The following is a 14,862-nucleotide window of genomic DNA, read 5'->3' on the forward strand; positions in this document are numbered from 1 at the left end:
GTAAGCACACCTCCATCTAACACCACCTCCAGTATTTACACTGTAAGCACGTCTCCATCTAACACCACCTCCAATATTTACACTGTAAGCACGCCTCCATCTAACACCACCTCCAGTATTTACACTGTAAGCACGCCTCCATCTAACACCACCTCCAGTATTTACACTGTAAGCACACCTCCATCTAACACCACCTCCAGTATTTACACTGTAAGCACACCTCCATCTAACACCACCTCCAGTATTTACACTGTAAGCACACCTCCATCTAACACCACCTCCAGTATTTACACTGTAAGCACACCTCCATCTAACACCACCTCCAGTATTTACACTGTAAGCACACCTCCATCTAACACCACCTCCAGTATTTACACTGTAAGCACGCCTCCATCTAACAACACCTCCAGTATTTACACTGTAAGCACGCCTCCATCTAACAACACCTCCAGTATTTACACTGTAAGCACGCCTCTATCTAACACCACCTCCAGTATTTACACTGTAAGCACGTCTCCATCTAACACCACCTCCAATATTTACACTGTAAGCACGCCTCCATCTAACACCACCTCCAGTATTTACACTGTAAGCACGCCTCTATCTAACACCACCTCCAGTATTTACACTGTAAGCACGTCTCCATCTAACACCACCTCCAATATTTACACTGTAAGCACGCCTCCATCTAACACCACCTCCAGTATTTACACTGTAAGCACACCTCCATCTAACACCACCTCCAGTATTTACACTGTAAGCACACCTCCATCTAACACCACCTCCAGTATTTACACTGTAAGCACACCTCCATCTAACACCACCTCCAGTATTTACACTGTAAGCACACCTCCATCTAACACCACCTCCAGTATTTACACTGTAAGCACACCTCCATCTAACACCACCTCCAGTATTTACACTGTAAGCACACCTCCATCTAACACCACCTCCAGTATTTACACTGTTCATACCTTATAAAAAATTGGAATCAGACATTTGGTGGCGGATGTTTTGCCGCTCCTGTACACTGAACCGCCGACCATTGTGCCAATAAGGTAAGTACATTAAGGGATTTTAGCAGTTAGGGTAGGGGGTTAAGGATACAAGTTTTAGGGTTAGGGGTTAGGTTTTAGGGTAAGGGATTAAGTTTTTAGGGCAGGGAATTAAGGTAAGGGGTTAGGTTTTTAGGGTAGGGAATTAAGGTAAGGGATTAGGTTTTTAGGGTAGGGAATTAAGGTAAGGGATTAGGTTTTTAGGATAGGGAATTAAGGTAAGGGGTTAGGTTTTTAGGGTAGGGAATTAAGGTAAGGGGTTAGGTTTTTAGGGTAGGGAATTAAGGTAAGGGGTTAGGTTTTTAGGGTAGGGAATTAAGGTAAGGGGTTAGGTTTTTAGGGTAGGGAATTAACGTAAGGGATTAGGTTTTTAGGATAGGGAATTAAGGTAAGGGGTTAGGTTTTTAGGGTAGGGAATTAAGGTAAGGGATTAGGTTTTTAGGATAGGGAATTAAGGTAAGGGGTTAGGTTTTTAGGGTAGGGAATTAAGGTAAAGGGTTAGGTTTTTAGGGTAGGGAATTAAGGTAAGGGATTAGGTTTTTAGGATAGGGAATTAAGGTAAGGGGTTAGGTTTTTAGGGTAGGGAATTAAGGTAAGGGGTTAGGTTTTTAGGGTAGGGAATTAAGGTAAGGGATTAGGTTTTTAGGATAGGGAATTAAGGTAAGGGGTTAGGTTTTTAGGGTAGGGAATTAGGGTAAGGGGTTAGGTTTTTAGGGTAGCGAATTAGGGTAAGGGGTTAAGGTTTTTAGGCTAGGGAATTAGGGTAAAGGGTTAGGTTTTTAGGGTAGGGATTAGGTTAAGGGATTGTAGCGTTAGATCTGGGGGTTAAGATTAGGTTTTTTTAGGGTAAGGAGTAAAGTTAGGGGTTTACCTTGGCAGCGGAGAGCTGTCCCTGTGGCGAGGTGAGTGGCGGCTATACAACGGCAGCGACTTGGTCGCGACCAAATGTCTTAGACCGATATAAAACAGGCCTGAAAATCCGCAAGAAGCAGAATACACTTCCAGCCGATAATAAACATACTGCACGGCATAATGATGAGGAGTATCTCTATACACTTCCAGCCGATAATAAACATACTGCACTGCATAATGATGAGGAGTATCTCTATACACTTCCAGCCGATAATAAACATACTGCACTGCATAATGATGAGGAGTATCTCTATACACTTCCAGCCGATAATAAACATACTGCACTGCATAATGATGAGGAGTATCTCTATACACTTCCACACCGATAATGAACATCATGCCCTGTATAATGATGAGCATTTCTGTACCCTTCCAGCCCGATAATGAACATACTGCAATGTATAATGATAATAAGTATCTCTATACACTTCCAGCGCATGATAATGAACATAGTTACATAGTAACATACAACATACAAGCTGCACTGTATAACGATAATGAGAACCTATGCACTGTATAAACATGCCAAGTATCTCCACTTTTATCCCTATGTAAACACAACAGATTACACTAAAAGATGTGTTACATGCCCAGATGCAAAAAGGCACTTCAGGAGTTACATGGCCCACAGAGGGTGGTGTCAGGTGTTGGTAACCCAACTTCTAAAATGTATACACATGCATTATACTGGAAGATACAGACAATAGAGACATAAAAGCAGCAGAACGAGATTGGCCTAAAGAGCTTGCAGTCTACCTGTTGGGAGTGATCCAGAGAAACGATTAAGGAGTCTCTACAGTAACACTACTTCAGGAGCAGTGTAGTAACACTGAATGGGTTAATAGTCAGCAAATAAATCTATGCGGGGGACTAAGCAGCGCAACTACATGTAGGAATAAAAGTAACGGCTGGAGAAAGGAAAAGAAGGTGGGTGCAAAGCACGACCCCCTACACAGTCCCCAAGGAACACCGCCAAATACAAAACCTACACAGTCCCCAAGGAACACCGCCAAATACAAAACCTACACAGTCCCCAAGGAACACCGCCAAGTACAAGAACGCACATCACAACCACACTGCAAAAAAATCACAAATATATTATTTCAAAGCACAAATAAAGCCAAACAGAAAAAGCAACCTACAAGCCCCAATGCAAAGGTAAATAGAAGGGCGCTGAGGGAGACTCCCCAATGTTTTAGGAAAATAGCCGTTTGTAAAGCCAGGACAATTCACAATAAGCTCTTTTGCGGTTTTCTGCTTTTTTTTTAATTATAAATATTAGCTGGTATAAAAAAAGTGTCTCAAAAAATATGACATTGGTACATTTTCAGCTAACTTCTGACACGACGATTTCGCCACCAGTTGGATACATCGCCACCAGATTTGGCTCACAGCATCTTGTGAGCCCGGGCTACAAATGTGATGCAAATTCTTCAATCCAATCGCAACGTATACAGTCTGTTACGTATAGGGGGTATTTGAAAAAAAAAAAAATGTAGCGTGCAGCCACCTCCCCCCTATAACTATGTATACAGCACATCCGCACTAACAATACATATATAGCGCTGCATGTATCACAATGAAATGATTTATCACAGATATAACCAGCAGCCTTTGCGGGCGGCTGCTAGTGTAACGTAACTATATTATCTCCCAGCCATGTGCACTCATACATGACAAACAATTTACTTTTCTTTCCCGTTGCAAATGGCGTCTGCTCCTTGCTGGTATTGGCTCGGGTTTAGTTATCACAAATTAGACCAGACGGAGGGGGTCTTTAAGGCTTAATGATATATAGAAGCCTATATAAATGTCACCTCTCTCTGGTCATGTTGTCTTTATAGACAGACATACAGAACACGTAAATGCATCGAGTCTCCTAACCTGATATCAAACCCTCTCGTTCAACATACATGGAAAAACGTTGATGTTGCTCGTTAATTATTTCTACATTTCGAGTTTTTCACGCCTCTGGACAAGACAGGAGGGATGTATCATTAATGTATTGTTAATGTATCATTAATCTCACGGGTATCGCAGTGATGAATGGTATTGTGATTGAGTATTAATGTTTCTCATTAGGGACCTTTCCCATGTTTAATTATTTCATCCCTATTTTTTTTTAACGCAACCTCTCGTAATAAGCGAAGGCAACACAAGGTGGCACATATGTGCTGTTTCAGGCTGAATAATCCCAGCCGTCAGACAGATACAATACTCCCAACTGTGCAACCTTTTAGAACCAAACTCAGACAGAAGCAGCTGACCATGTGAAAGTCTCCAGCAGACTGCTCTCAGGGGCACTGGTGACTATTTCATACTCCGTAATACTGGTGTATATTCCATATTCTGTGATACTATTGTATATTTCCTAATCACTGATATGGATATAACCACCATATGAAGTGATATTGGGGTATCCTAAATACTCTGTGGTGGTGATACAATCCACATACTTAGTGGTACTGATGCATCCTCTATAATCCATGGTATCGTCCATACTGAACTTGGTGAGATATCACACATTGTGCCACCACTATACAGAATCTATCAGATTATAATTTTTGTTTCTCTCTAAAATGATACTGTATACACTCCTCCAGCTTTTGTTTTAAATGTAGCCACCGGATTTATTTGAGTTCCACGCTGGTTTTCTCCAGCTCAGACAGAAACACGAATACGTGACAAGCAGACATTTCATAAAACCGTAACTAGAAGTGTGTCTAGTAACGTCCATCTCTCTACAGAATCTCTTTCCCCCGTAACCCGACGAGGGCAAAATCAAGGCAGAATAATACAGCAAAAAGTCAAATAAAACACCTTGGTAACAAAAATATATCCGGGACTATGCAGAGCTAATGTGGCGTCCACAGAACCTGAACATACACAAATATGACAAATGTAAAACTGCCCTTCAGATTGATAGAAGCTAAGTGAATTTACCAAATGAGGCACAATTACTGTCTCCAGTACCCAGGCGGAAAAATGGTTCATTTATTTGGTTCTAGAGACAATCCAAGTGGACGATTTTTAAAATGTATTTTTAACATAGGATTGAAACGGGGGGGGGTCACCGGAGCGGACCCCGTTAATTTCAGCTCCAGGGACCCCCTGCTTCCTGAGATTCAGACCTCCGTACGGCATGCTGGTAGCCGCTCCGCTCGGCTAGCAGGGATCACGTAACGGCGGAGTTTCAAAGCTCCCGCTCCCTGCGGGCCAATGGGAAGCTGTGACGTCATCAGGTGCGGCTTCCTATAGGCCCACGTGACGCGGGAGCTTCGAAAAGCAGAGAGATACCGGCGCCCCCTTCGGAGGTCAGTATCTCTGGAAGCAGGGGGTCCCCGGAGCTGAAGTTAATGAGGTTTAGCTTCGGAGCCCCCTGCTTCAAGTCTATGTTTAAAAATAAATAAATAGTCTCCCGCTTGGATTTCTCCTTTTTAAGTGCACATTTTAAATTGGGACTAAATAATATGTTTTAATTAAGAATCAGAAAAAGGTTCTGCGTGCCAGAGTGCGACATTCAATCTGTCAAGAAAAACTAGAACAACGTGTGCTCCCAACGCCGAGGCATTTTACATTCCGATTGCAGACGGATATTAAATAAAATGTTTACATTCTGATCCAAAAACCTCTCCAACATGCTCTCTTCTGCTGGAATAACAGCTACTGTATGTAGGAAGCACAGATCTGAGAATCACCCTTTCCTTTTGTCTGAGATCCCATAATGTATGAACCAGAACCCCCCCCCCCAACTACCCCCCCTAAATTAGTCACAACATAAACTATTATATTTTGTGCTGTTCTATTTCTCACTTTTCATGATGATACAACTTTTGTTTGGCAGAGTTTTCGGCTGTGTATTATTTTACGGGCATTAGCTGCTAGGATGGGAACCTCTGCTGTGTGTGGATGGCAGGAGGCATTTTAATGTCCCTGTGAGGCACATTTTCAGCAAAGGATAGCTCCAGAATTCAACTGCACAGCTTAAAAAGGGACATCACTAAAACACAACAGCAAATGACTTCACAGCATAAAATGAAACAAAAGATTTATTTGTTATGGTGAGTAGTGGGGATTGCTGTTTTTATACTTCAGACGATTTGTGCTTCCCATTAAATGTTATCTTTAAGTCAGAGATCAAACAGTTATTGATTTTGATTGTACTTATTTAAAGTGACCAAACCTTATAAAAGTTACAATTGCTGCACGCCAGCATAACTCTGAAGGGCTAAATTATACTACAGGAGAATTGCCACTTACCACTGAATAAGATAACTGGGAAAGGGTTACAATCATGAAGTCCTTCAGCCCTCAGAGATAATGGTCTCCTAGCTAAATCGTTCAGTGATAAATGACAGACCTCATGTATTATGGCTGTCATGCAGTCTGATGGATGTTATATTAAAGGAAACCTCAGACCATTTTTATGATGTGAGCAGCTCACTATCCCAGAGAGCGCGGGTCTTACTGTTCTGAGAGTAAAACACTATGGAGCGAAGAATCCAAACACAAATTCTGTTCATTAGAACTACAATCACATTCTGCTTGACCCTTATTGTACAGTTAGGAATTTGAAGGCAAATAATGAGGCTCATAGTTATTAGATTATATATATATATCTATATATATATCTATATAGATATATAGATATATATATATACACATACACACACACAGGTGCGCCGACGAGTATTCTAACACTTGCCTTAAATTTGGGGCTATAACCAACAAGATCCAGGTACATGTTGCATACATGCTGCTAACATTTCAGTGACATTTCTGCAGAGGCTAATGGCCCATCGGCGCACTGCCATTACTTGACTCTTGTGATAATGTCACATACTTTTGTTTAGTTTTGAACTCATTAATTCTTTTCTCTGTCTCTTCGGGTGCTACCCAACATGCATCTCTAAGTACTTCTTTGAGATGTCTGAAGTTTCTGAATTATCTTCGCATCTAGAGTCCAAGTGTCACATCCATACGTGAGCTTGGGCAGAATACACTGGTCAAAAACTATCCTCTTGAGGCACAGTGGAAGGTTAGGCTACGCTTATAGTGCCGGAGAAGCGACGGTGACTGCAGGCCACGGTCACTGGAAAAATCAAATTGAGATGACTTCCAGCGATCGCGACAAAGCTGTCTTGCACTGCTCTGCATATTCAATGCTTGTTCTTGTTTCATTTCTTATCATCTCCTCAGTAATTGTTTTGTCTCATCAAATATTTTTTTGTACTGTGTTTTGTTAATGATTCCTCCATTATTTTCTGTGCTTTCAACTACAATATTCAGAATTGTTTGTTAAAGTATCTCCATGCATTTTGAGCACGCTGAAGTGATTCTTCAGTTCTAGTTGAAAATCTCTGCTGTGGTTCAGGAGGTTATTGATGTTTTTGTCTTCTTTTTAATCAGTTTTCTTCTTTCCATCTTTGCAATCAGGTGTAATTTGCAGCGAGCCAATCAGTGATCACTCCTTGTATCAAAATGGTTAAGGACTGTGCAGTCTTCAATCACGTGTTTCCTGTTAGTTAGGATATAGTCAATTTAATTCTTGATTCCATTGGGCCCACTCCATGTCCATTTTCTATTTGGATTCTTCTTGAAGAAGAAATTCATGATGTAGAAGTTTTCAGATTCTTGTAAATTCTACCAATCTGTCCCCACGTTCATACCTGTTACCGTACTTACCAACTGATGCTTCGTGTTTCTGATGGGTACCAATCTTTGTATTCAAATCTCCCATAACAATCCTGAGGTGAACATTTACTTTGTTATTAAGTTGGTTGAATTCACGATAGAAGTGACTTGATGTTGTGGCTTACACTTCGATTATTTGAAGCCTGTATCTCTTTGTCAACTGAATGACAATTCTGGCTCTCTTTCGGATGCGCTTTCACATTCCACTATGTTTCCACATCTTTTGTTAAAGATGAAGCCTGTGTCCCTGATTCTTCCATTTTCTGTACCTCCATAATATAAGAGGTCTCCGCTTTTGAGCTCAATCTTCATCTTTTTTTCTTATGTACTTCACAAAGGCCAACAATATTCAATTTCATCTTTTCAAGTCCTTCTTCCAGTTCTTGCAGTGCTGCTTCACTGGAGAGAGTACCGCAGTTGTAGGTAGCCAGATTTAGATTTGAATGTTTTTGTTGACCCGCCGGGGATTCTTAGCACCCTCTGACTTTATACATTCTCCCAGAACGCTGTCAAGCTCAGGGACATTCCAGCCCCCGGAGAATGAGGGACATTACTTTTTGGTGTACTCCATATTTGGGGCTTGAGGACTTACTTGCTTGCCATGCCGGCCTCATTTGCATGTTGGTAAGTAGCTTTTCCACTTTAGCCGGGTATATTGTTCTAGCTTTCATAGCATCAACGAAACCTACCGGCACAAGTGCCACTATGCATCTTATTGAACACTAGTTGTCACTTTTCCGCCACTTTGAGGCAGTGAGATAAGGATTTGAAGGAAGTATATATATCTATATATATAGATATATATAGATATATATTTTTTTAATGGACAAAACAATATGGGTACACGCAGGGTGATTGTCTTAATGAATTAAATGAAAACTTTATTTTGCAAGATTATAACATAACAAATGTGTATATCAAATGGATTTGACAAGACAAAGCTATGGTTAAGACATGCAACAAGCCTATAATGAATTTCAGTTAAGATGTCTTTTGTAGCTACATTGCTATTTACTGCTCAAGAACTCCATTCCTGCCCCAAGTCTCGGGGCATTACGACACAAAATTACATTGTAGGCTTTTTTTGAGGTAGGGACCAACTGTATCTGCAAACTTCTCTGCACAACACTGTGCACAATGCAACGCTACAAAGCATGCCCGTCCCTCCAAAAAGCTTTCCCCATGTGGGAAGCAGGGGGTCTCAAGAGCTGAACCCCATTAATTTCAGCTCTGGGGACCCCCCTGCTTCCAAAAATACATACCTCCATAGGGCATTGTTTTCCGAACCTCTCCTCCAGGTTTTGGGAATAACCAATGCACTTGCATCCAGGTGAATGCACCTGTTTTTTTGCATGTTAATAGAATGTTAGGTGATTGTCTCAGAAACCTGGTGTGGCCGCGGGTCCCAAGGAGAGGTTCGGAAAACACTGCCATAGGGGGGTGCTGGTAGCAGATCCGCAGGTTTAAAGCTCCCGGTCACGGGCCAATAGGAAGTCTTGAGGGATGATGTAACAGCTTCCTATTGGCTGCATGTCGCCGGAGCTTTAAAGCCATTTCGATTGCCCCACAGATCCCAGCCAGAGCTGCTACCGGCACCCACTATGGAGGTCAGTATCTCGGGAAGAAGGGGGCCCCAGAGCTGAAATTAACACAGTTCAGCTCCGGAGACCCCCTGCTTCAATCCTATAACCCAAAAATATATATAAATAAAGGAAAACAGCGGTGAGAATGTGGGTAGCCCGCGGTTGCTACATGTGATGAGATTAAAAAAAGGGCAGCCTTATAGTTCTTGCCTAAGTGTGCACATAACCTAGGGACAGGTCTAACTGCAAGGGATGAATAGCTTGGGCTGTGACTATTTATACCACATGTGCAATTTGTTACTCTACAAGAGCTGTCCTTTTAGACTTCTCCTCCTCCTCCCCCCCCACCTCCATCCTCCCATCACCTCTGCAGAAAAAGAACCAGGGGGCTGTAACCTGCCTCCTGCCCTTCGAGAGATCTAACATAGCAAATCCGAGCAGGAGTCAGGTTAGAGACAAATGAAACTCTGCTTTGCTCCAATTATCTCTGATGTCCCTGTAACCTCTGTGGAAATAAAGCTCCAGCATTGTTCTGCAGGGGCCTTTTCCCTCTGGGAAATATTGCAGAATGTACAATGGAGTTAGAAAGAATGGGATACATCTCAATGTAATGAGGGCATCGGGATAACTCCTCCCTACATCTTCCTGTAGCCCAGGGGTGGGCAACTCCAGTCCTCAAGGACCACCAATGGCTCAGGTTTTCAGGACATCCCTGCTTCAGCGCAGGTGGTTCAATCAGTGGCACCCCGGTCGACTGAGCCACCTGTGCTGAAGCAGGCATAGCCTGAAAACCTGACCTGTCGGTGGTCCTTGCCCACCCCTGGACTAAGGGTTTGCCAATCACTGCCACTGACAACCAGCAAACTACATGTCACTTTGTTTCCTGTAAAATCTAATCTCTGCAAAATAAACAGGTACATAAATCTGTTTGAATTCAGATTTGCAGTGGAAGAAACCAGTCATTTCTGGGGAACTCGGTGCACTTGAGTTAGAGCTGCATGTTAGGGATGTGCAACTCTGTGATGAAAATCACACATTCAATACCTTTATTGTCACTTATTGCAAAATGTCAATATTACCCTGATACACCGATTCGTTAGTGAATTATCCACACATTCCTTGCACTGCCCTCTGTGGTTGGAAATCGCAGCTTCATGTGGGTAAGTGTGTCTTCCCGTTTCCCAGATACTGAATATTACACTGTAAGGGGCAGTAAGTCATTATGCCGGACTACCATGTACAGTATAATGCTATTAACAGTGGCTGTGCTATGCAAAAATAAATACGTATGCAAATTCATCCAATCTTCAGCTGACAAGAGAACAGAATTAAGGAAAAAAACGACTATTCTTTCTTTCCTCAGAAATGCTTCATTCCACGTTGGAGAGTCCCTATTTCTTGTTAATACGCTAAGCTGACCTCATCTTCTGCTGTCAGATTACTCCATCAGAGGCTGAACATCTAATAGGAACAGAGGACGCTCGCTGCTGTCTCCTCGCAGACAGAGCCGGCTCATACACAATTTATTCCTCTTCAGCTCAGAACGGCACTCAGGTGTTAGAGAACATGCCGCACCAAACAAAAGCTTGATTTCACAGACAATTAAACAGGGTCTCCTCGCTGAATGAAACGATCAGTCATTAAGTGAGGTTCCAGCATGCGGTGACATGGAGTGCTAACAAAGCAAAGCTAACCTCTTACCTGAAACACATCAATTACTTCACTTCTGAGAGGCATTTTATGAGGCGGATATTAGAACGGGAGAATAAAGTTTGGGACTTTATGATTTCCAGTTCAGCAGCTTAGTTTATTTGCACAGAAGTTTGTTTTCTTCATTCCTCTGTCACGCTCTGTGTCCTGCTGGATTTCCCCTGTCCCCTGTTCTTATTACACACATGAGCAAAGGGATGCTTGGGCATATTTACTAAGCTGTGCTCTGCCATAAGACACCTTTCGATACTGGAAGACACCTGGTTAGCAAATATGGGGTGACAATGTCGTCTTTGTCGTGTCTATTCCAAGCCTTGTAGTTTACAGATGGATAAAGGCACTCGCATACGTTCTGTATTTGTCTGGCGCAGGAATGGAGAATCGAGAGAACACATCACCTGAAGAAGGGGACCCCCTGACACGTTGTGTAACTTTTCCACCTCCGCAACAGTAACTGATTTAAATGTCACCTTGGGGATACTTTTTGATCGCGAGTGCAGTGGAAACCAGCGTCTTTATCCTAGAACCTCAAAAGTCTATTCCAAGCCATTGTCAATGGTTTCTGGTGTTGACTACCTCTCCTCTACTAAGATCTAAAGGAGGTGACTGCTCCGTTTAGCAACCACCTTTTTAATCGGGGGAAATTTCACTGTGTCCGCTCTCCACCGAGCGCCAGACCAGCGACTCCATCGCCAATCATTTTATTCCCCTCTGTACCTTATTTATAAACCTGAAAACCTGCGTCATGTGATGCCCCTTCCCTCCCTCCCCGGTTAATTTTTGTTCAAGGTAATAAACGTTGGGGGTTATTTATCAAAACCCGGGGCAAGACTGGTGGAAACGAAACTGCAAACAAAATCCAATCTGTTGCAATAGTATTGTTTTATCGTGATAAATCTGGGTGCAGTTTTGTTGCCCCCATTGTGCAGTTGGGATACTTGATAAAGAAGTCCCATTGTGTGTAACATTGTAACACCAAGATGTCCCCTCTCACTCCCAGGGCTGTAGGAGTGGATCAGTGCAGGGGAAGCAGGGGAGCCTGGTTCAAATCCCGGTGTCAGCTCTTTGGGCAAGTCACTTTATCTCACTCTTATCACCAAAAACATAGATTGGAAGCTCACCCAGGCAGAGACTGTGTCTGTGTAACAATCCTAAGAAGCACTTTGAGTCCCATTGGGAGAAAAGCATTGCGTGACATAAAGTTGCTGTTGTTATTATTTCTGCTCTTGAGGTTCTGTATCACTTTATGTTCTCAGTGGGTTTCTTTTTTCTGTGACCTACCTGAAGGACGAGCCTCTATAATAAAGCCGATTGTTGGCCCCTCACCAGCACTGCCCTCGGACCACTGCAGAGTGAGGCTTGAGGATGACTTTGTGACAGACACTTGCTGGGGGGAGCCTGGAGTACCTAAAAATAAAGCGGAGAACCAATAACAGGATGTAAACAATAGGGAAACCAACCTCCAACTGTGTTACATGGAAGTGCCGAAACTGACACAGTGTTGCACTGCTCCGGAATTCTAACCCTATTCCAAATCTGATCATTGTATCACATCCCAGCAGTGGCGGAGCACACCATTTGCTCAGGCATGTTTACATTCAAGTACGTATCAAGTGGAATGACAAGGATGCTGTTTTAGACAAATGAGTGATCTAAAAAGGCACCAATGTAAAGCTAAGATGAACTGAAGGTGCAGAGATGTGACATACCCCAAGATTAAAGGTGTGCCCCTTTTCTGAAGGTCATGACCTGAAATGATATATTTGTATTTGAATCAGATATAGATATATAGCGCTCCGGGGTTACCTTCAGTGGGCCCAGCTGTGATGTTGGTCAGTAGTTCCACCCCATAGCTGATGGTCCTCGCCTGCACTTGGAAGCTGTATGTGGCCCCCTTGGTAAGATCGCGAACCTTTAGCCAACGCTGCCGATTGCCTTGGATGTCGACTGTCACCACCTTACTCACCCCTGGGACGGAAACAAGAGGCCATTCATTGCATCAATTAATCTCGCAGGACACAGCTGGATAATAAGGAACATGATCTAACAGTTTGGGCAGAAGGGATTTCCTACGATTAGCTGCAGCGAAGAAGCGATAATAGCCAATTTTGAACACAGATAAGGGTAATTAGAGTTTAAGCATGATAAGCGAGGACTGACAAGTAAAAACTTTACAGCACAGCTGGGAAATTACCCATAGACTGCAGGCAGCACACAGAATTAAAAGGAGTGTGATTATGTGCAGGGAAGGTGAGCTGTGCTTATATTAGCAGCAGCAATAGATTTTTTTGTATCTACCTTTTAGGTTGTTTTTATTATCAGGTGCCCTGAACCTGACAGTCATTCCAGGAAAATCTCAGCCTCTGACAGGTAGCTGCCAGCTTCTTGAGGGAAAAATAACTATGCTTCCTACAGATGGCAGAATCCGGAGAAATCTGTCAGCCGCTCATCCTGTGCGCAGACAGACTCTTCTGAGCACGGACACATTGCTTTCAGTCAGTAATGAAACCAGCTGGAGGTTATTATTAAATGCTGTCCAGTTGTATAACCGAAATCGGGGGGGCTCAACTCAGTCGTCAAGGCCCCCCCCCCCCGCCTCCCCAACAGGTCAGGTTTTCAGGATATCCATGCTTCAGCACCGGTGGCTCAGTCAAAGACTGAGCCTTTGATAGAGCCACCTGTGCTGAAGCAGGGACTGATTGAGCCACCTGTGCTGATGCAGGAACTGACTGAGCCACTTGTGCTGAAACTAGGATATCCTGAAATCCTGACCTGTTGCGGGGGACTTGAGGACTGGAGTTGAGCCGCCCTGACCTAAAAAAAACCCCTAAATAGTTACAAATATTGGAATTTCTTATACAGTACTTTATTTAACCAATGTTTGCCGAGTGAAACTGAGCTGATAATTATCACAATTATTTGAAGATGTAGAGGATAGTGGGAATAATTAATTATATTTATCAAATGTTTCACCAGGAAGCAATAAATTGCGAGTTACCCCTCATTTTCAAGTATGTCCTGGGCACAGAGTTAGGTTGCATTAAATGACCAGAGGTTATACATTTAATAATTAAAAATAAAATGCTTTATTTCATCACAAAGACAAACAGAGCAGATGAGTATGTCCCTGTGGATAAGTTCATGTGCAAATATTGAGGTTTTGTGTAAGGCCTTGGACATAGTAAATAATACCGTGCTGAGCCAGCACACTTACCTCCTGCATCTGGTATGTCTGCGGCTTTAGCAGGCGCGTGCGGGAGCGTGCTGAATTGCAGCCGACATATTAATTTAAGTTTTTGCGCTTACAGGAGTGGAGGGCCGGTCACGTGACTGCAAACAGCCAATGGGAACGAGGGACTAGCCCCGCCTCCCGCCCCGCCTCCGTCCTGCCCCCAAAGCGCGCTCACTGCCTCGCCTGACAGGACGCAAAATAGCGCCAGCTTGAGCAGGCGAGGCCGAGCAGGAGCACGGCTCAGCGCGGCCCGAGGCACCATGCCCGCGGTCTTCTAAGTCTGCACTGAGACATCCAGCATTAGGTCGTGACCTTAACTCATTCTATAGACGAGTTGTTCTCGGGAAAGCCAAATACGTAAATTTCGTGTCTGCTTTTCCGCCCTCTTGTGCATAATGGTTTGGTTAAAAAAGAAATAATATTACATTACCCTTACGAGGGAAGAGATTCCAATGATTAATACTCTTGTTAGATGTGAACAAAATGTATTAAGTGAAAGCGCCCTAGCTGCATCTGCTCTCAGATTCATCATCCTACAAAATCTCTGGCTCCCTGCCATGAGTACAATGAACAGAACGGAGAAACCGATTGAAATATATTTATTCTCTTCATTAAAGCGCTCTCCCTGTTTTACTTCAATAAACAATTATTCCTTTAGCGTGATACATTCTGCATT

General features: G+C 43.0%; 1 protein-coding gene across 2 annotated transcripts in view; it reads right to left on the reverse strand.

The window, feature by feature from the left end:
- SDK1 (sidekick cell adhesion molecule 1) overlaps positions 1 to 14,862 on the reverse strand; it is a 489,999-nt gene that overhangs the window by 38,578 nt on the left and 436,559 nt on the right. For both annotated transcript variants that reach the window (XM_075565975.1, XM_075565976.1), the window contains exons 39-40: positions 12,761 to 12,922; positions 12,236 to 12,361 (exon numbers count right to left, since the gene is read on the reverse strand). In XM_075565975.1, coding sequence (XP_075422090.1) covers positions 12,236 to 12,361; positions 12,761 to 12,922 — 288 coding nt within the window. The remainder of the gene's footprint in view (positions 1 to 12,235; positions 12,362 to 12,760; positions 12,923 to 14,862) is intronic.

The sequence above is a fragment of the Ascaphus truei genome, chromosome 11, assembly GCF_040206685.1.
Source record: "Ascaphus truei isolate aAscTru1 chromosome 11, aAscTru1.hap1, whole genome shotgun sequence".
In the NCBI taxonomy this organism is placed as follows: domain Eukaryota; kingdom Metazoa; phylum Chordata; class Amphibia; order Anura; family Ascaphidae; genus Ascaphus; species Ascaphus truei.